Source organism: Oppia nitens, unplaced genomic scaffold (genome assembly GCF_028296485.1).
Source record: "Oppia nitens isolate AA-2021 unplaced genomic scaffold, nextdenovo-longstitch-racon4-pilon3 scaffold10_pilon_pilon_pilon, whole genome shotgun sequence".
Lineage (NCBI taxonomy): Eukaryota > Metazoa > Arthropoda > Arachnida > Sarcoptiformes > Oppiidae > Oppia > Oppia nitens.
This window is the reverse complement of record NW_026533189.1, coordinates 1,378,465-1,403,071: the sequence shown is the minus strand read 5'-3', so window position 1 is coordinate 1,403,071 and position 24,607 is coordinate 1,378,465. Positions and strand designations below refer to the sequence as shown.

General features: G+C 21.1%; 2 protein-coding genes across 2 annotated transcripts in view; both read left to right on the top strand.

The window, feature by feature from the left end:
• Positions 1-2,214: 2,214 nt before the first annotated feature.
• On the top strand, positions 2,215-16,185 carry LOC128966093 (potassium voltage-gated channel protein Shaw-like). Its single transcript, XM_054312908.1, has 10 exons — positions 2,215-2,739; positions 4,040-4,142; positions 4,235-4,350; positions 4,487-4,714; positions 8,613-8,874; positions 9,626-9,982; positions 10,812-10,828; positions 10,943-11,282; positions 15,932-15,984; positions 16,138-16,185. Exons 1-9 carry the CDS (start codon positions 2,671-2,673, stop codon positions 15,961-15,963), a joined length of 1,524 nt encoding a protein of 507 aa, XP_054168883.1. The 5' UTR covers positions 2,215-2,670; the 3' UTR covers positions 15,964-15,984; positions 16,138-16,185.
• Positions 16,186-19,283: 3,098 nt separating this feature from the next.
• The window catches only part of LOC128966074 (sterol regulatory element-binding protein cleavage-activating protein-like), a 161,660-nt gene continuing 156,336 nt past the window's right edge, over positions 19,284-24,607 (top strand). Inside the window, exon 1 of the mRNA XM_054312886.1 lies at positions 19,284-19,293. The gene's annotated coding sequence lies outside the window, so the exon portion shown is untranslated. The remainder of the gene's footprint in view (positions 19,294-24,607) is intronic.

Genomic DNA, 24,607 nt, shown 5'->3' with positions numbered 1-24,607 from the left:
ATTTTTTGTTTTTTAATGTTCATTATAACGAAATTATATTTATCATTTTTAAAAATACAGTTTGATTTATTTATTTTGAAATTTTGTAAAATATTTMTCTATTTTTTTCAACAATTTTCTTAGTTCTAATGACATGTATTWAAATGTCACAAAATATATTTGAAATATTAAATACTATTACTTTGAWAATTCAAAACTAAATATAATATTTTTGTTGTGTATTTAAATATATTCATTAAAAYTGTATATTAATCCAAAAAGGTTTTTTAGATATATAAATAGTTTTATCGAGAATATATTAACTATTAATAATTTTTAAAATTTTTAAAATATTTGTTGATACTATTTTATAAAACACCAAAATGTGTTATGTATTGACTAAGCACTGTATTATAAAATAATGTGCATTTTATTTACATAAATTTATTTAATAAAATCTTGTAATTCAAGTTGACATCGAACATAAATGTAATRAAATTTATTAAAATATATATTTATTTTTTTTATTAATTTTAATAAATCATTCACTATATGCAATCACAATCTACAGAATATAACATAACGTATATTAATTTTGATAAAAATGTAAAAAACAAAAAAAAACATTAATAGTTATTTGTTTAAGTAAATGAAATGAACTGGAATTACATCAATTGATTAAATATACAGTATAAATWAAATATATAAAATATAAATTTAATACAGTATACTGTACATGTATATGAAATAGCTTATATATTTTATATACAATATATTGTAATATTATACGGTATATATTGAATAAATTTTTATATATTATTATAAACCTTATGGTGTCTATGTTTTTGTTGTTTATTATCTATGATTACGACTCCACTATTTTGTTGTTCACCATTATTTCAATTGMATATATGTTTATGAAGTATATTATATACCACAACATATTATACTACAACCCATAAATATGATGGAAAAAATTGTATATTAAATTCAAAATTAATGTTTTCCATGAATTGTATCATCAAAAACAACTATGATTTTATTTAAGCAGTAGTTCATTCATTTTATAATTAATACTTGAKTTGATATTATAAATATCAAAATAATGATGATAACTATTTTTTAAGTAATAACATTTAAAGTTATATAATACTAAATACAGTATATTTGTTGTATACTTATATAGTTATAAAAGAAATGTCATTAAAATTAATTCCGATATTTCTTTACTTTTGTTGTATATCTTTCCGGAAATTAATTGCCATAAAAGTGATAATACTGGAGACATATCTTAAATATAAAAACCATTATCATTACTATTTGGCACAAATCATAGCATTTTATCACAACAATGATTACCACTCATGAATCGGATGTAAACACACAATCCGTGCAATGATTGTGTTGTCATTTAATGCATTTTTATGACAAAACCAGTACTTTCAATGGGTTTTTTTAGATACAATTGCATTGAATTTAATATATTAAAAGAGGCAAATAAATACATTGTTTGACTGTTTGTCTCACTCTTTCAATATTTTGTTTGTCTTTTGATCCGATTTTCTTCTTATAGCTTAAAATACTTTTTTTTGAAACACAAACAGTTTATATTTATATATATATATAATAAATCTATAATATTGTATACATAGTGTATATCTAACTTATATATAATGCGTGTAATAATATCTTATCAAAAATTTCACTTTTCTCTTTGATTTTCATGTTATTGTTGTTAAAGTTGTTATAGATTTTTCGTGTTGTGTATTGAATTTTATTTGTAATTTTGCTAAAGTATTTTCAAACAAAACGGAGAGATTTTTTCAAAAAACAAAGATTGAAAAGAGAAATATTTTTATAACTCTTTTATATTTTATTCATGAGATTTGATGAGAAAAATAAAGACAAAAATATTTCTCTTTATTATATATATATATATATATATATAATATAAATTTATTTTTTTCAGAAAGACATTAGTGTCTATAAAAATATATTCAATTTTATTGAATCGAAAGATAAAACAATTTTATTGTATGACATACTGTCCAACAATGTCTTAATATTTGTGTGTATGCTATGGGAATACCTAATGCTTTTTTAATAATATTTGACAATTTATTTTTACGGTCTAGAATACAATATATAAATATATAATCTTTAATTGTTAAAATATAATAAAATGTGTTAAAAATTAAAATTAATTTTTTTCTTAAATTTTTTGCAGTCATTTACACTTATAGACGCGTCTAACAAATGACTAAAAGTGGTCAACACTTAATGTTGTCACTCAAGAATCGGCTTCTGAAAGCCCTGAGCCCAATGTGAAGATGAAGTGGTGGCTCTTTATCTTATTATTCAGTATTGATTTGCTCATCGATGTCTACACATTACTACTGGTGCACAAAAACAACAACAACAATAATAATAGTAGAAACCAAATAATACATAAGCTTGTATTGAGGGCTCCTGTATATGATGCCCACACATCATATCATAAACATTAACATCATAAACAACAACAACAACTACAACATTACAATTACAGCAATTATTAACAGAGCGTTCATTAATTGAATTTAATTAGAAAGTTATGTAAAAAATCAAATCCAAATCCAAATCATACATTATTTTCATCTATTGGACAGAATTAAGCAATTAATTCATTGATTAGTCATAAAAACAATTCTAATGTCAAATCAGGATTCAGATCATAGGGTCGTCCTTAATGTCGGCGGTATTAGACACGAGACATATAAGGTATTATATTTTATAATTATTATATTATAGTTTAATAAAAGTAATAAATATATAAAAAATAATAATTAATTAATTAATTTTATTATATTTTATTTTTAATTTGTATGCTATGTTTATAATTTAATTTAAAATTATGCATAAAATATAAAAACTATTTAAGATTTAACACATTTTTTTAAGATAACTAAACAATTATTTAATTAATTAAATATATAACATATTAATATGTAATTTAATGCAAAGTAAATTTTATATTATTTAATCATAATTAGATTAGCATTTAGAAAATATTATATAATTATATTAAAATTTTAATATAATTTGATCATGGTGGATGCATAAAATTAATACTAACACATGTTTGCTAAATTACATATAAATGTAAAAATTATAGCACAAATTTTTATTATATTATTTTTATTTTTTATTATAAATTAAACATCTTTTCGCAAACTTAATTTTAATTCTTTTAATTTTATAACTTAATTATAAGTAAAAATATATTTAATAATAATAATAATTTTTCTATATCTATATAATTAATCTGCATTTACAATTAAAAATAAATCGTATACAGTCATAATAATTATCATATAAAGAATATAATTATTTTATATATTACTTGTAAATCTTATATTTAATTATTTTATTATTATTATATTAATTTTTTCAAAATTCAAAAGAAATTGAAAATTATGCTTTTATAAAATAGAAATTATAATTTTTTTTGGTCAATAATATTATTGTTAATATTAAAACATATATTTAGTATATAAATATTTTTAAAAATAATAATTTTGTATTAAAATTCTGCACATATTTTGGCATTTAATCTAAAAATCTTATATTTACTTATTTTTTTACAAAAGAATTTATAAGTAGTTAAATATTTTKTTTGAATAATAATAACAATAATAGTAATAAATTTATGTTTTTATGATATTTTTGTTAAGCTTAGATAAATATTTAAAAACTACTTTTTGAAAAATTTAGTTTTTATATWTATATTTTGTTTGTTTGATATGAATAAAATTGTTGTTTTCCATCACAACAACAAACAGTAGACTAAAATAAAAATACTATAAAAAATAGTTGAAAAAATAATATAATGTTTTTCAATTAGATTTCAATGTTTGGCACTTACTTTCCATTAAATATCCATTTTGTGAACCATTAGTTTAAATTAAATTTGACACAAACTTTTCAAAAATAATGGCTTTTCTGATATGATATAATATATTTCGCATTTATAACAAAAATAAAATTGTTGAAAACATTTGTCGCACCTATTGTTTTATAGGCGACGCTCAAGAAAATACCGGCGACAAGACTGTCACGTTTGACTGAGGCTTTGGCTAACTATGACCCGATGCTCAAYGAGTTTTTCTTTGATAGACATCCCGGTTAGTGATAACAACAACATATCTGAAATAATATTAATAACAATTGAATTTCTATTAACAATAAATACTATTATTAATTAACCACTATTTAGGAGTATTCGGTCAAATACTTAACTACTATCGGACCGGAAAACTTCATTATCCAACCGATGTTTGCGGACCACTGTTTGAAGAGGAACTGGAGTTCTGGGGACTCGACTCTAATCAAGTAATTAGATTTATTTGTCAATTGTTGTCCATAATTAACTAGTAGTGATGCCATTGTAATTAAGTTTGCAATACATTTAATTATCTCCACTTCTTAGCTATAATTTATTCAAATCATTAATTATGCCTTAAAATAGGTTGAGCCGTGTTGTTGGATGACATACACATCGCATAGGGACACTCAGGAGACACTTGCCGTACTCGATAGGCTAGACCTGGACACTGATAAGCCGAGTGACGAGGAAATTGCCCGAAAGTTTGGTATGGAAGACGACTACCTGAACGGCACTCTTAGTTGTTGGCAACGACTCAAACCCAAACTATGGTCCCTTTCAGACGAACCCTATTCATCAAATGCCGCCAAAGTAAACACAAAATCTCTTTTAATATATAAAATAATTTTTTTTGACAATCACTTGATATCTAATTTGATAATTTATTATTTGTTTTATTTTATTGATAATTCTATTGATAAACATATATATATATCTAGTTATTTATAACTTATAGGTATATATAGTATTTATTTGATATTTGATATCTACAGTACAGTACGGTAATGACTTTATTGAAAACTCTTTAACTATAGATTTGTAAACACTTCATATATAAATATGACTTATATAGTCAAACAATACAATAAAACACATTTAAAGTATTTGTTATTTTTATTCATAAAACATATAAATAAAATGTAATATATATTCAATTTTTCTTTGATTTATACGCGTGTTTGAAATGATGTAGAGTTTTATGTATAGTATAATATTAATAATAAAAATATTGAAAGTAATACTCAACTTTTTTTTCTGGTAGTCAAGTGTTTGACTATATATTTATCGACACTTGCGATGTAGAGAATCTAATATAAGTTTCATTATTTTTATCTAACATTTTTGTCATATAAATATAGAGTATTTTTATTGATTTTTATACTATAGTGAACACTATTTTCATTGTAATGCAAAATTCATTACACTTCTGATTATATATTTATATCATATATACTATATATATATATATTTATATTATACAATAAATATATATATTTAAAGATATTATGGTAATAAATTGAAAATTATATTTTTATAACAATCACAGACTAAACTTAAAACTATAAATTTTCAAAATAGTTTCGGATTATTTGAGATTTAATATATTTTTTTATAAATAAGAAGTAATTTCTAAACAAATTCAATTTCAAGTTTTAAGCAAATTATATAATATAATAAAAATTTCAATTTTATTTTTTTATTAAATTTTATATTCACTTCAAATAATTGAGATATAAATGGTAATATTTTTTTGTAAATTTATTATAATTTATTTCATAAATTACCAAATATTTAAATCTTTTGGGATTGTTTTAATAAAAACGATTTAGTGATATTCAATATTAATTACAAAAAAAATATTATTTAATAACTGCTGTAATAAAAACTATATATAACTTTAATAATAGAATATTTATATATATTAATATATTTATATTATACTGTTTTCTCACACATTTATAATGATTTTAAATTTAGTGACAATATGTCAGCAAAATGTTATTTGATTAACACATTGAATGAATCGATTAAACGTGAATAACAAAAATAGTAACCGAAAGACAGGTAAATGTGTTAACAATAAAGACATAATAAAAACATAATTCACGGTTTGTTTGCTATATTATGAAGTAAGAGGTTTAACAAAATTATTATATAAATAAAATTAATTTGTGTTTAACATCTGCGCTGATTTTACGTTTTTAAAAATTATTAATATAACATAAATTTATATTTATATATAATAAGAACCAATATGTAACTGATTTTAATAATCTGATTAAACTGAACCAAAATTTAAAAATTTAATTAATTTACATTTGAATTAAATGTAATAATCAAAAGATAATATTAATTTATTGTTTTGGTTGATCACTATTAGTATTAGTGATATTCAGACACTTTTGCACAGATAATATAAAATAAACAAATGAATTAATAGTAAACTTTTGTTTTTTATTATTTTATTTTTTGGTTATTCGTCAATAGTTTTATAATACTTATTTCCGGTTTTTAGTTTTTCGGTTAATTTTTAGAAACTCAAAACTGTTATGAATATAATATAAATATATACTGTATAAATATAAAATATACAATCAGCTATATACTGTGTATATACTGTATTTATGGCATAGACTATATAAAAAATAAATATTATAAAATAGTGTTTAATATTGCATGAAATCAATTACTATTTATAAATGACTCAAAAATATGTCTTTATATATATATATCATTGAGTGTTTCTTTCATATTATTGATATACTCCATTAATTTATGCATATATATATATATATATATATATATATATATATATATATATATATMTATATATATATATATATATATATATATATATATATATATATATATATATATATATATATATATTTGTATTCATAAGTCATTTAAGTTATTATTTATATAATCAAAAATTATAAGCGGCAAAAAACAAAATATTAGTTAAACAAATACAAAGATTTACACAATAAATACAAACAAAGTGTACGATAAATGTGATATATAAAAGTATAACAATTAATATAATTTTAAATTAAATTTGCATTTATCAAGTATCAAGTAATTTATAAATTTATATATAAGATTTCTCAAATAAATTTTAGTCTTTAATTTTTTATTTAAACAAATTTGTCAATGAATAATTAATGAATTATTTTTTTAATTGCTTAAATCTTTTGTAACTAACTTTTATGTATGCAATTAACACTTTAATTCAAAAGGAAAAGCACTTGTATTTAATTTAAGATGAGATACTATAAAATAAGAAATATATAAAATTATTTAAAAAGTATATTATACTAGAAATTGTTATAAATTAAGTTTGTTGTACATTATATAAAGAATATATTGAAATTTGTATCATTTACTTTAAATTGACTGATTTTGAAAGCAATTTTATACATTATACAGTAATTTTGTTGTAATTTATTTATTTATTTTTTTGTACAATCTAAATCATAAAAGCATAGTCGGTAAATAATGTACACACACACACACACACAAACAAATACTGTACATACATACACACAATAAATGTTAAAGTATTAACAATAATAGAAACAACTAAACATGAAAATTAAAATACATATTAAATTTATATTAGAAAAAGACTCAAATACCTAACTGAATAATTATGATCTAATAAAAGTTTGTATTATTAAAAATGCTAAATATATCACAATATATTGACAATTTCACAATATTATTTAGGGTCATTTTATTGGTATATTATTAATTGAGCCGTTTTAGTGATTTTTATGGTCTAAAATATAAAATATACTATTATTGACTAACAATTGGTCCTGGATGCATTATCATTGAAAAAATAGAATACTTTATACATTAATTTTAATACAGTATACACTTTCTATTTGTTAAATATCTATTACATATTACTATTAAATATTTAATAATAAATAGTTATATGATTTTAGAAAAATATTGTTAACTTATTTTAAATATATATATATACATGAAATTGAGTAAAACTAAAATTGACAAATCTATTAATATATTACTCTAAACAGTATTAAATAAATTGATAAATATTAAGAAATGTAATTCTTAAGAATTAATTTTAAATATATTTAAATATTTAACTAATAAAAGCTAAAACATTAATAAAGTCAAAAGTATTTTCTTGAATGTATTGGATATACAAAGTTTGGTTTAATTGATATTTATGTCTTATGATTGCGATTATTATAAGTCTTATAACATTGTATTATATAATAATAACAGAAACTAGAGTTAAAATATTTATCCCAAAAATACATTATTTAATATATAGTGTAAGAGATATTATGTATAAATAAACTAAATACCGGTATATACTGTACGAATGGGTATTCCGTAAAATACAATCAGTTTTGACACCAGGAAAATGACATTAAAAATAAAATTATTATTTGGTTATCAATTTTGTTATAACAAAAGCAATAATAATAATAATAATAATAATAAATGACTTTTGTATGGAAAAAACAAAATTAAGTTCAGTTTTATTTCATCGGCCAGAAAAAGCTGCCAAATGTGATATAATTTTTATTTTATAATTTATAGCATAATTATCACTTTTGATGACCATTATTAAGTATTATTTTTATTTTCTCTCTGCGATAATCATAATCATCACCAAAACTAAATGAAAATATATTAATAATTTTTTGTTTTTTTTGGTTATCTTTAGGTGATTGGCGTAATGTCCGTATTCTTCATTTGTGTGTCTATTTTATCGTTTTGTTTGAAAACTCATCCCAATATGAGAGTACCGATGATCAAGAATATAACGGTTTGGACGTCAAATCAATCCCAGTCATGGGTTTTGGATAAGACACAGACCAACCCTCACGAGGCCTTCTTTTACATCGAGTGTGTCTGTAATGCCTGGTTTACAGTCGAGATTATCACCCGTTTCACATCATCACCCAGCAAACTTAATTTTATTAAAGGTTAGGTCCGGTGCCCATACACTACAAAAACAATGACAATAGTTTGCTAACTGCTCTCTCTCTCTCTCTCTCTCTCTCTCTCTCTCTCTCTCTCTCTTATATTTCTCAACTCCCAGTGCTATATCTTAACTTTAATGTCACGACAATATATTATTAGCAAATTAGGTTTCAAATCATGATTTGATTTTGTTTTTTCTCTGATTTCCTTTTATTATATTGTATATGTTTTTGCTTTTTATGTTGACTTTTATTTACATTGATTTTCCAATCATTTGATTTTTTTGGGTACTTATATACAAGTAGTATTTGTTATATACATTGTACTTTACTATATATATAAATTTATATATATATATAAATGTTTATATTACATACTGTATACTGTTGTACATTGTTTCTCATTACATGTTTTATTCACTTCAATCGATTTTTGTGTTGTTTTTTAGATTTTATTTTATATTTAGATTTTTGTTTAACTAATATGTGATCGCAATGTTATTTGCCGTTCAAATAAAGCTATTTTGTATTTATTTTTTGGTTATGCAATTAAATTATTTTAGCATGGGCAAAAATGGTATGTAAATTGTCATATTATGTTTGCTAGAGTTAACTTAACCCATAGTTTGCTGTTCAGTCAATATTGATTATATCACAGAAATAATGTAAAATTTTAATGAATTCTATTAAATAACTAAAAAATTAAATATAACTAAAACTTGACTTTATATCCCTGTTCAATGACAACCTACAGGTGCAGTTAATGTAATAGACATAACGGCCACCCTATCGTTTTACATCGATTTAGTACTTCAAAAATTTTACAGTCATTTGGAAAACGCCGATATATTAGAATTTTTCTCAATTATCCGAATCATGCGGTTATTCAAACTGACCCGACATTCGGCGGGTCTCAAGATATTGATCCAGACGTTCAAAGCGAGTGCCGGCGAACTCATACTATTGGTATTCTTCCTGGTGTTGGGTATTGTCATCTTTGCTAGTCTTGTCTATTATGCCGAACGCATTCAATCAAATCCCGACAATGACTTTAACTCAATCCCGTTGGGTCTCTGGTGGGCATTGGTTACTATGACCACAGTTGGCTACGGTATGTATGTTAGAGCACAGCTTGAATTGTCTAATAAACAAAACCACTCTTTTGTATTGATGTCCACTTTATTGGGTTGTCTGTACTCTTTAAATCTTAACACTTGATTTGATGTCTCAAAACACTTATAGGCACTGGTTTTTTATTTATTTATTTATGTCATAGAGATCTATGTGACAAAACTGACTGATAGTCTCTTTTTAAACCAATACTAAACTTTTCAATCATTCCAGTCATACCCAATCCCCATATTATAACTGTCCTCTCACTTCATCAACACTCTCATCTCATACAACAAACAAAATAAAGTGCTTTATAGCGATATAATTTACACAAAGATTCACTACTATATATATATTTTATAATTTTTTTATTTTACTTATTTTTATTTACACTAAGTTTTCTGTTACCAGATTTTTATCACCAGATTTTTGCTATAAAAAAGGTTTTATTATTATTATTACAGTATTTTTTTCTTATTTTTTTAAAAAAAAAAGGTCGACACTCATGAGTCAGTTTAATAAAAAACTAAAATTAAATTGAAGTCTTCCCTATTGTATTGTATGAGTCTTGCGTTTACTATGATTTGATATTTATCTCAATCCATAAAACTGTTTAAAAACTTTTTCTCTCAAAAGAGTTTAATTTATAGTAAATTCACATTAAATACAATGTCAGTGAAGTAGAAATTTTTGTACTAAAATTTGTGTCGAAAATTAATTTTAGACAACATCTCTATGTAACTAAAATAATGTGCAACTTATGGAACATTTTCTAATAATTATTTGAATTTTTCATTCATGCAATGACCTACCCGTCCACTGGACAGGCGATATGGCGCCAAAGGTATTGATTTTTCTTTATTGTTTTGGCATTTATATGCAATCATTAATTAAAGCGCTTTTTTAAAAAATCGATAATTAATTAACTATTTGTTTTAAATCTAATGAAACTGATCAGACATACGCCGGAATGTTTGTGGGAGCGTTGTGTGCGTTGGCCGGTGTGCTGACAATAGCCCTACCGGTTCCCGTCATAGTATCCAACTTTGCAATGTTTTACTCACACACTCAGGCCAGAGCTAAACTGCCAAAGAAAAGGCGGCGCGTATTGCCTGTCGAACAGCCGAGAGTTATGAGACAACCGATTAGAGGAGGTATGAGAGGCGGCGCCAGAGGTGGCGGTGTTTCACGTATGAGTGCCAGCAGTACTACCGGTGTTGACGGCCCTGTCGGGCGTAATGTAAGGCCAAACGCCACAAAAAATCAACCGAAAGACGCGTTTGACTTAAAGTTGGGAGGTTTGCTATCAATTAATTTTATTTATATAATGGTTAATAATATATRTATATATATATATATATATATATATAGTATTAATTTATTAAATATACAATATTTGAAATTTTATATTTTGCTTTTTGTTGAAAATAAAAAGATTAACACATGTATAAAAAAAAATATTTTTATAATATTTTGTTTGAATAATTTGTAATTTTTTTTGCTTATAATAATTAATTAGCAAATCAATGTAAATTAAAATGACATTTAACTATAACAAGTTTAATATATTCAAGCAATGTTTTTGACATTTTTAGAGAGAAATTAAACATTTTTAGTTAATTATTTGACATTTTAATTATAAAGTTAAATAAATTTTTATTTAAAAAATTAAATATATATYTTTATAATTTATATAAATTTCAATAATTATTTATATGTAGTTAATAAAAATTTAAAGAAGTTTACATTGACTTGATTTTCATTTATTTTTATTTATTCATGAAAACAAATAAAATAAAAGTATATAATGAGAGCATGAATAATGAGAATTAAAATAATATACTATAATTTACCAAAATATCATACAACATATACTGTATAAATATTTAAAAAAATGTAAAATTTTTATTTAAAAAAATATATGTTGTTTAATTTAGTGATTATTATAAAGAAATTTAAATATTTATAATTCACATGAATCTTAAATTTAAATAATTATATTTACTTATATTATAAGATTCATTGAAAAATATTATGTACAATATTTTTATCAGTAATTTAAATTACTGTAAATTATCATTAACTTTATATTAAGTTTTCAAATAAGTTTAAAAAAATTTTGTTTAAATTTTACTTTAAAATTATTCAATAATTATATGTGAGAAAGTTGAATAACAATATAATTATTTATTCAAATATAGTTTTAAAAAATCCATAGAAAATTACGTAATATTTTTTTAAATATATATATCAACAGATATTTATAATCTATAAAAGATATGAGAATCTCATAGGAAATTATGTTAAGTATTAATATTAATTTTTTTATAATTTGTTTCTATGGGGATTATAAATATGCATAAATAATTTTTATTTTATAGAAATTATTACATTTATAGTATTTTTTATATATTAATTCTATTAAATGTATATTTTTAATACAAATGAAATTATTATCACAATTATTATTTGATTTGCAAACTATTGTATAAATTATATCAAAATACAGTACAAACTTTTCACTCATCATATGATAAATATTTTATTTAGCTCTTCATATTTGTTGACACATTTAAAATAATGCTTAAAATATAATTTAGATTATATTTATATAGGGTTATTATTATAAACAAAAATTTTCTAAAATTTTGTTAATTATTTTAGCAATTTCATCATTTTTGCCAACTTTAACTGAAAAAACATTAAAACATAATACTATACCAAATATTTATAATATATAACAATACTGTATAAGTGCTTTATATTGTAGACAAATATTTATATAATTTATTGTCTTTACTAATAATTATTATTCATGTTTTATTAAATATACATAAATATACTATAAATATTTATCTATATATTTTATATACAGTATATATATATGTCAGACAACTAGTAGCCAAAAAATATCTAATAAAATTAATTATAATAACTACAGAAACAATTTTTACAATGTTATTATTTCATACATTTTATTAGATTATAATTCATAATTATATTATCATGAATATTATATTATTGCAACTAATGAAAACAATATATATTGACATAATTTTTATTGTTAAAACAGATTTATTATTTTTATTATTATATGATTTGTTTATAGTTAATACTCAAAACAATAATTAAAATAATAATCATTTGTTGATTTACATAATATTTTATTGTCGACAATTTACATAAATAAGCCATAAAGTAGTCAAATAAATTTTTGAAATAAACAATTAACATAAATAAAAACAAATTATTTAGATTATTAAATTTATCATTATTATAAAAATATATTRTTATTAATCAATATAAATATATAACATTAAATTAACATTAAAGATCTTATTAAATTTAAGAAAAATGTTTCTATTTTTTAGTTTAATAATTTATATCAAATTACTTTTGTTTGACTTATAAAAGAGATTTATTTAATTATTAATGTAGATATGTTATGACTACTACTACTAATGATTATCCAATAGATTATAATAATAATAAAATACAAAATTATAAAAAAAAGTTTTTTAAATATTTTAATTTTTTCAAACCTAATGTTTTTGTCAGCAAATAAATAATATTTAAAAATGTTACATTTATTAACAATTGATTAACTACAGCATACAGTATATCAAATTAAATTATTTTAATAAAATATTAGTAACTATAAATTTAATTATTAATTACTATATCAAAATGTAATTATAAACTGTACTATACTGTAAATATTAAACGGTTTATACTTGAATAGAAAAACAGTTTTTAATGTTGAAAATGTTATCAACTTATTAATAATAAGACAGTTTTATAAAGTATTTTAAGAGCAAAATTAAATTTAATAAAAAACTATTGACAATAATATACTATATATTATTAATGTTTATTGTATACAGTATAAAGAATTGAGGCTTTTATTATATGAAAGTTTAATACAGTATACACTGTAATATACAAATATAATATTAAATTTATTTTGTAAATTTTAAATGACAAAAACACAACATGTCATCAAAATAAGTAGGGTTTTAATATTTTAACATTATTATTTTCGTATATACAGTATATATAATAAACATTTGATTAAAATATATTTTACTTTTTTCTTTRCTATATTTTCAAGCATAAAATATATTGAAAATATCTATATAGGCAATATATTATATAATTTGCATTAAAAAATTGTAATAGTAATTGCTTAATTAGTAATTTACATAAATTTTTATTAGTTTTTATACAAATTATTGTATATATTAATTTGAGTAACTTCAAGTTATTTAAGCAATAAATTAATTGCAATTAGCCATTTGTATTTTATATTGTCTATGAACCTAATATTTGCACATTAATTGTCTAAAACATTTAATTAATGGATTTGATTGAAACAATTCACTATTAGTGATGTGGGCTTTAATTACTGTAAATAGTCTATTAAGAGATAAACTGTTAAATGTAAAGCAAGAACTCATCATTTATTTAAACTCTATATTCACTATCAATTAAAACAAGTTTTTTTTAAATATAAGCATTTATTGTCGGCTTTGCTTTCAATGTTTTATCATTTTTATCATTTTTATTTATTGATTTATAATACTTATAAATACTGCTAAACAAATATTAGTATTTCTAAGATTTTTAGACTGTAATATTTTTATTATTGTTTAAATTTATATATTTAAATTTATTTGTAGCTTAAGTTTGCTAATTGATATAAAATTTCTTGTGTGACACACTGTGTATAATGTAAATCTAAATTTTCATACATAACAGAAAAAATGTAAATTATAATAAACAAATATGTATAAGTTTAATAAAATGTTTAATATTAAATTACCATTAACAAAGTTTAAGAGATATTTTATCAAATAATAAACAAACCATTATTGAGATATATTAAGAAAATATAAATTAATGAAAATCACAACTATTAGGGTTTTTTTTGTTAAACACTGTTTAAACATAAGGTTAGAAAAATTAATGATCTGTAAATATTATTAAGCGTCTAACTTTTTTCACTATTAACAGTAAATATTGCCCCTTAAGCTGTATAGAAATGCAACCTAACTGTGAAATTAAATTTTTAAGTCAAACTCATTGTAGTATAAAATAAATTTTATTAGCCTTTGTCATTACGTCTATCATTGAATACTATATAAAATCAATGGAGTAAAAGAAATATTATGATAATATACATTATATTCAATATACTGTATAAATAAAGTATATTTAATATAATTTTTAAAAATAGATATTTAAGTCTAAATGGACTTCAATTATATATATAAACGGCATTTGAGATATTTATGTTGTATTTGAAAAGTCAAATGATGAGTGAATTAAATATTTGTAAATAAAAAATACTGTTATCATCAAAAATATTTATATATATATACACATTTTGAGTTAAGTAAAAATCTTAATTATATTTTTATATAAAGTTAATGCTAACTAAAGCTTAATAAAAAAAACTTATTATAAATATAATAAAAACAAATAAAAACATTAATAATTGCCTCCAATAGCAATAACACTTAAATAAACTGACAAATTCCTACATATTTTGAGGCAAAATAACAAAAGTTTGTATTTTATATGCTTATAGAACAGTAAATGTATTAATGTATGAAATAAGTTATATAATATAGAAAACATATCCAATCCAAGTAAATAATGTTTATTTTGTAATATTAATATTTTGTGTTTACAATAATTTGTTGTTCACTATTATTAAGTCTACTAACAAACTACTATCACTACTACCACTACTACTACAACAATCATTTGTATTTATTTAATAAAACACTAATCTTAAAATATTAAGAGAAATAATTGTCTTTTGTTTTAATTAATAAATTATTTTTATATGACTTCTGTGTTTTGTAATACTTTTATCTCATATCTCAAAAAAGTTATACTAAAATATAGTTACATATATTTTTGATATTATTTCCTCTCACAGAAAATAAGATTGAAGTCATAACAAAACATTAGGGAAATCATACTTTAATTTTGGTATATATTAATCTCTTTAATCATATTTTTATAGATTATATGTGTGTATATATGTATAGATTTTTGTGAATAGATAGTAAAAAATACATTATTTTATTAGATTTTTAATAAATAATTGCTATCTTTATTTATATATAATAATCAATACATTAGGTAAGGACGAGCCGGTGCCGACCCTTAACGTCAATCATAATAAGGAAGTCTCGCAAAAAAATCGCCGACAGTCCAGTAGCCAACCGGTTGGTGCCATAACTGGTTCAATAACTGCTCAATCCATCAAGTCTTCGGAAGACACACACAAGACATCGACGTCTCCACAAATGCCTACCAGTGCCCGCACATCCATTGCCGTCGATATTACGTCTATGACTGATAAATGTCATTACGGTATGCTATTTATGAATATTATTGCCGATAATTAATTAATAAAAAATATTTATAATAATAATTATTAATTTTTTGGTATATATATATACTTAAAAATATTTCAAAAATAGATTTTCAATTGAAATGATTTGAAAACTATCTTTGAATTTCTATTTTTTAAATATATTGCACTTAAAATAGATCATAGTTTACTTCAATAATAATAATATTATTATTAAACATTAAAGTAAAGCCTAAAATCAGATTAAAAATTGATAGTTATTTATGGGTCAACAGTTATGAGATCTCTGTCCAAAAGTATTATATTTTATATATACATTACTTTATAAGTTATATATTTTGATAGATTTATTTTTACTACAAAAGACAACTTTTCCTTTAGTTTGATATCTTATTTCTGGTGCTATTTTCAAAGTATTTTATTTATTTATTTTTCTCCTCTATTTTCAAACCATTTCCGTAACAAAGAGAAAGAATATTCTGAGCCTTTCTCGCCAAATGTCTCAATAGATATCTATTTATTTAAAAATTGTCAAAAATATAGTAAATTAATGATATTATTTTAATATAATATTTTTTGTCCAATAAAAATATATGACAAATTATTTTTGAAAATAAATATAAAATACTCGAATAACCATTTTATTTAGTATTTTTGGTATTTATTAAAGAAATAAATTGTAGATAAAAATATTAATATTTGTTTAGCTCACAAAAAAGCTCATTCATAATCTATTACAGTATACAATAGTTTTATATATTGAGGACAATTGCATTCATAAATGAAATATAAGTTTATTTTTAATTCATAAATAACACAAAACTATTATATTTAGTGCTTCTTTTAAAGACATATTTATAATTAATAATTGCTAACAGAAAATAGGATAATGTTATGTCATATAAACCATGTTTTGTGTTTTAATTATTAGTTAAAAAATTGTTAACAATGCGATAAAGTTAATGGCTATGTTTTTATTATATTGTAATATTAATACATGGTCAATTTATATATTAAAAACTATGACTATGATACACAGTTTTGTCGCTTATTATTAATAATTTAATAATATTTAATTTACATATTAATGTTATTTATGCCCAAATGCTTAACATAGTTGTCAATTTGAATTATTACTAATTAACAAAAACTATTTTAAATACAAGCTTTTTATGACAATTAGTTTTTTTTAAATAATTTAATTTTTGAATTTTATTAAATTTATTTATTAAATTTTTCAATTATTCAAAAAAATAATCAATTTTATAGCTAAATGAAAACAATTTGAAAACAAAATTTGCATTACATTTGAATTACATTTTTAGTATATTAATTGTATTAAATTGTATAAAGTTTAAGCTTGAAACTTAAAACTTAGTCTTATTTATTTTATCCATAAAAATAATATCATTTATGTGGCAATTATTAACACTACAGTATAACTCAAAATCACTTATATATGTCTCATGTTTTTACTTGAAATTAATTTTTTATTTAAATAGCCATACAATCAATGAATGAGATTTAGTAAACAAAAGCCTAATACTAATTTGTAAGGTTTATAATTATAATATAATTGTATATTTAATTAGAGTAAATAATTATAATAATCATAAATAGTAAGTGAATGTTCGTGATTAATGACATTTTTGGTTGAATTAAATTCAAGTATACAATATATTTTAATAAAACTAATTTTCTATATATATACCTATTTATATACTAATACTAATTAATATATATAAAAATATATTTAGTTAAGTTATTATAAATTATGTAATTTTAGTTGCTATTGAATTTTCAATTAAAATTAGATAAAAAATATATAATTGTTAAATAACAAAACGTCTATATATATAGTATAAAATTATTTTAATCAATACTAAATTAAAAAAAACATTTGTATTTAAATTCTTAAAAAATATTTAACTAAATTAAACTAAATTGGAATACATTGACAATATTATTGTATATTATCTACYAGTGTTGGCWGAGACAAAGTGTATGTATAATACAAAACGTATTTTACATTATAATACAAAACGTATTTTACAGTATAATACAATGTAAATTACATGACAATTTTGGCTTACATAAAAATTTTAGCGCCACCTAGTAACAAAAATACTAAGATTTACAAACAAACACATGTTTTGTAATAATAATTATTTTTTTATTTTAAAAAAATTTGAAATTAGCTATTCAATTTAATTAGGTATTGAAATATATTAATAAAATAATTATTATTTATTTTTAATAGTTTTAGAAAACAACGATTCTAATAACGATATTGAAATTATGTAATAATAATAATTTTAATAAAAAATAAATATTTTATTATTGTTAATGTAATTTTTCTATAATTGTAAAATACATCCAGTACATTGTATTTAACTGTATTTTACAAAGCCAAAATTGAAAACCTTGTATTTTTCCAACCCTATTATCTACCAATAATAATACCTGTTTGTGTGTATGTAATATACTGTACTATGTAATACATAGTATGTATGTATGTGTGCCTAAAATAATGTGATTGGCTTTAATGCAAACACACAAACATTTATTGATCGTTTAGTTGATTAGACAAATATCTTTATGTTTATCTATTGATATAAATTTATATATATTTGACATTTATTGTAATATAATCTTTTAGTTTAATTCTCAATAAGATTTGATCCGAAATTTATTAAACTTATTGCAAATGTTTGAGTAAAAATAGATTCAAAAACACAGAATCTATTTATATTGTTTTGAGTTTATCTATTACTAACTAATGCTTTGATTTATAACAATAATACCTTTGATAATAAAGATTAAAAGAATTTTAAATAAATAARGGGTGATTCACATATTACGTTTGCATTTGGGGCAGGTAGAGTCGGCCTAAGAGAACTTTTCTAAACGAGGGGGAGGGGGTAGTGATCTTAATAATTTAAGGAATTAAAGGATTAATTTTTATCAAAGTTAATCATTTGATTAAAAACGGTTTGAATAAATATATGATTTTGAATAGTTTTCTAGAATTCTTAAAAAGTGCGAAAGTAATATGTGAATCACCCCTAATTTTAAAAATACATACAAAATCTACTTTTATTAAATTAAAGTAGCATTTATTTTGTATACTATTACTATTGTAATACACAGTGTGTATTACACACTATGTATAAATATAAAATTTTATTTTGAATGTTTTATATTAGTAGGAGTATGTAATATACCGTATATTACATACTCCTACTAATATATTATATACGGTATACTGTATTAGACCATTTTTAAATTAATAAATTAATATACAATGTACTGTAGTTATGCTTTAATATGATTAAAGTAATTGAAGTGTGTATGTGATCTCATCAATAAATTAGATACCATTTAATAGTCATTTATTTTTTTAACTATTATAAATGTTAAATTTTTATTAGATTAAATGACTAAAAAATACAATACAATATTATAAGGTAATACAATTGTTATTGAATTACATGATTGTCGAGAGAGAGAGAGAGAGAGAGAGAGAGAGAGAGAGAGAGAGAAAGAGATGGCAAATAACAGACATTAAGAGGAAAATAATATAACAAAAATACAAATATGGTGTCAGATATGGTTAATCCCTGGGATATTATCTTGAAGTGTAATTTATTTGATTGCAAAAATATTTGCGATATTTTCTTCTCTCTATCTGTACATACGTTTCAGTCACTCAACTATTGTATATCTCTGTCTATCTCTTTATCTATTTATCTCCGTTACAACAAAAGTATCAGCAAATGTCACGGAATATCCGTTATCTATACAAAAGTTTTTCACATATGGTTAGAGAGAGAGAGAGAGAGAGAGAGAGAGAGAGAGAGAGAGATAAATCCAAAAATACAAGTTATGATTACACGAAATATTTTATGAATTTTTGGTGCATTTCTGGGTTATTGGATGTCATAAGAAAGACATATTTATTTGAAAATCTTATATATTTATATAATTTCTTTTCTATTTCATATTAATGTATTTTATAGTATTATTAATACGATTATGAAATATTGATTTTGAAATATAATATAATAGATGCAAATATTATATAAGCGATATATTTATTATAATTTTTAGTATCAGTAAATTGTATAAAATATATTATTATATAATATTTTATTTAATATTTTGTATTCTTATTTATTAAACTATGTCTCTAATTATTGATGTTTGGGCTATATTTTGTTAATCAAAAAATTTAAACACTTTTCAAAATCAATTAATTTTTAAATCAACTTTTTAATTTGTGAATCATATATGTAAAATTGTTTTATTATTAAAAAATATTTATTTCAAAATTAAATTAGCATTTCTTCAAATTTTTAGTTGAAATTTTAATATAAATCTTGTAAAATCATTAAAAATATATTAAAATTATTGTATTATTATTGAAATAATTAGCTTTACAATATATTATTATTAGTAACTTTTTTATCATATTTTGTTTGTTTATTTTTAAAGTCATTTTATATAAATAAAAGTGTTACACTATATCATATCATAAAATAATTAAAACAAAATTATATTTTTACGAGTTTTGTGAGAATTAAATATAAAAATAATTTAAGACTTAATTTTTGTGGAGTACAGTATATATTAAACTTGATTTCATGTTATAGTTTATCATTATTTTCTCGTTCACACTATTGAAATTGATATTTGATTATATTTTATGCTATTTATATATATATTATTTGATATCAATAGGAAAGACAAGTAGTAGCGACAGCAGTGGCGGTGGTATCAGTGCACTGAACAGTCATTCACCGGAAGCACAGTTGTCTACGGTGTCTACGGTGTCTACTATTGCCGGCAATCTAATAAAATTTAGTGAAACGGGTAGTACAGCCACAACACCATCACTGGCCTCATCCAAGTCATCGCCGACAACAACGTCTTCACTATCAGAACAGACTGTCATATTGGCGTACAAAATAGATATTTGACTTTTAATTTATTTTTTGTTTTTATTATTTGGTGTCCAAACCAAACACCAAACTAAATATTTATTAAAAAAAACTGTTGAACTTATTTAACCAATTATGTGATCATATATTATATATATATATATATATATAAGTTACAAATAAGAGCACCGATATTATTGATTATCATATTTGGGACGAGACTTAAGACACACTCACAAAGACAGACATTATTATATTATCATTGATTTTGTGAAAACAAACAAAATTACGAAAACTATGTTTTCTGCGAACAAAAAATCATTTATTAATACATACATCTATATCATTAAAATTTCACCATCAAATAAACTCTAAAAAATTATAAGTTTGTAATTTTAATATATTTGTTATTTTATCAAAAACTAAAAAACAGATATTTTATAGATATAATTATGTGTTAATGTAAGAAAAAATGCTTTCATTTCAAAAATGACAAAAATGAAGATTAAAGTGTAAATACAAAGAGAAAAGTTGTCATAATTTTTATTTTATTGATTACTAAACAAAAGTCATAGCCTTAGATAATAAAAGCCAATCCACGCTTCAAATGGACGACAATTTTCAGTGACAGTCAAATAAAATGTTAAATACCATTATTATTGTAATTTTAAGTGTATGGTTGAAAATGGGTCCAATCAAGTGAACAATTAATAATTATTAATARTAATTATTATTATTTATAATTAATATAATAATAATAATTATACTAATAATATATATAGTTAACTGTTTCACCAAAATTTGTTTAAAATGAAACCAAGTTTACAGCACAAGTCAAGACAAAAATCTTTAAAAAAAATAAATTTGTTAATATTATAAATATAAAAATTATAAATATAAATTCAAACTTATTATTAATTAATTGATTAAATTGTATTGTTATTTAAATTTTAAACATCGAACAAATGTAATTAAATTTACTTGGTTAATTTTGTTAAATTTAATGTTATTAATAATATTGTTGTTAATGATGATGATGCTGATAAAAAAACACTCCCTATTTTTGAAAGTTATATTTAAAAATTTCAAACAAAAATATGTTTTTAGCGACAAATAATTTGTTTTCCTAAAAAAATTAATCATAAAAACATATAATTCATTAAAAACATTCTGTATAAAAAAATAATCATAATTTTCACAATAAATGAGAAAACTCTATCAATTTTTTCTGTTAATAAAACATCTATAATATAAAAATTTGTTAAATAATTAATAAGATTTAACATTTTATTAGAATAAAACAAATTTCTGTGATCATAACACTTAATATTTTCCAATTATTCATAAAATCTCATTTTTTTCGATGACATTTGATTACAATTTTTTAAACTTATATTTAATTGAAATGAGAATCCGATTGAACAAAATAATAATGAATTCACAAAATTAAAACCAAAACTAATGATAATATATAATATACTGTAATTTATTTTCTCCTATTAAGGCCAACAAAATCAATGTCTAATTTGCATACTCTTTCTTCACTAATACATCAATAATCGTGAAAATCATAATATAATTCAAATAACATAAGTTAAGGAAAATAATTTAAATGAAGTAATCGATTCAAATTTTTTGAATATATGTTTAAAAATATGAAAATACAAAATGGATTTAAAAATATATCAAAAAACAACATAAGTTTAAACCAATTGCTTTGTAAAGTATAAAATGATTGAAAGCATTGTCTTTTAAGAGGGAAACTCATTGATTTTGTCAGTGAATTATTAGCCGACAAATGTTTGCTGAATTCATACGAGACTAACCTTTAAATATTGCAAAAGAAAAAATACTATTATAAATGCATATATGTTTGTGTCTGTTGTGTGAGTTTATGTAATATCCATACGTGTTGTGCAACATATTTTGTATTATGTATTATATTTTTTTCTCCCCCATTAACGAAAAGAGAAACACCTAAATAGTAGCACATATGTAATGTTTGTATAAACATAAAGAATATTCTTGATATGCAAACACAACACAACAACAACACAAATGCATAAAAAAATTCATAAGAAATTCATGAAGTTTTCGTTTTCTGTTAAAGAAAATATATATATAAATATATTTTTGGAATTGAATTCTTATAAATCACTTATTAAATGATACGTTAAATCTAAACAAATATAAGTCTATTTCACTCTTCTAGTGCTGCGATAAGAGAGCAACAAAAATAAAATAATGACAACAAAAATAAGTGATCACTACTTTAACAAAGTGAGAGAAAAAATACACTTTTGTAGAGTTTTTAAAAAAGGCAAACATATAAACAATGCTAAAATCTATTGATATATTTTTTAAAAAAAGTCGTTTGATTTTTAAACATATATACATATAAATATACTATATATAAGGCAGTTTCTCTACAAATAAAAAAGCTTTTTACTCTTATATACTTACATTGCAAAAATATGGGACCAAATATATTAACAAATAAAGTGAAGATTAGAGACTAATCTAACGGCATATAAAGCACAGGATGTATAATAATAATAACAGCGAAGCAATGGTTTGACTCAAATATTAATAGGAAACACTTTTTTTGTTTTATCGGATGAGAGCTTGAGATGAGCCCTAATTTTGCTCAGACTTTACTATTTAAAGTAAACTTTGATTGCAAGTGCTATCACTAAAAGCAAAACTAAAAATATAATATCATTATATAATACAAATAAACAATATTAATGACAACAATAAATTTGGAGTAAATATTTTGTAAAATAAACCTAATATCTGATGGCATTACACAAGAAAAATTGGAAATAACTTAACAATTGGTGAATATTCTCAATACAATTGCAAACATTTTTCTAAAAATGTTATTCTAATTAATTTTATAAATCCAGTATATGTTATAATAATAATAATAATAATAATAACTACTTCATAATATAAAAACACTTCACATGATTAGAGTAAATGAAAAATAAGTTATTATTTAATTGAATAAATAAAGTTAACCAACAAATAAAAATATTAGTTGTTAAATATATATAATATATACAATATATATATATACTGTATATACTCTATATCTTGTGATTAAATAGAGATATATACAGTTAAATACAGATACAACTAAAATAAAAACAAATAAAATGAAACATAAAATCAATTACTAAAAGGAAAAGTAATTCTATTATATTATTGCTATTAATGGCTATAACTTTGTATTTCTTTTGCTTACATTCTATGCATTTCTCTGTCATAAACACAATATTACATAACATTT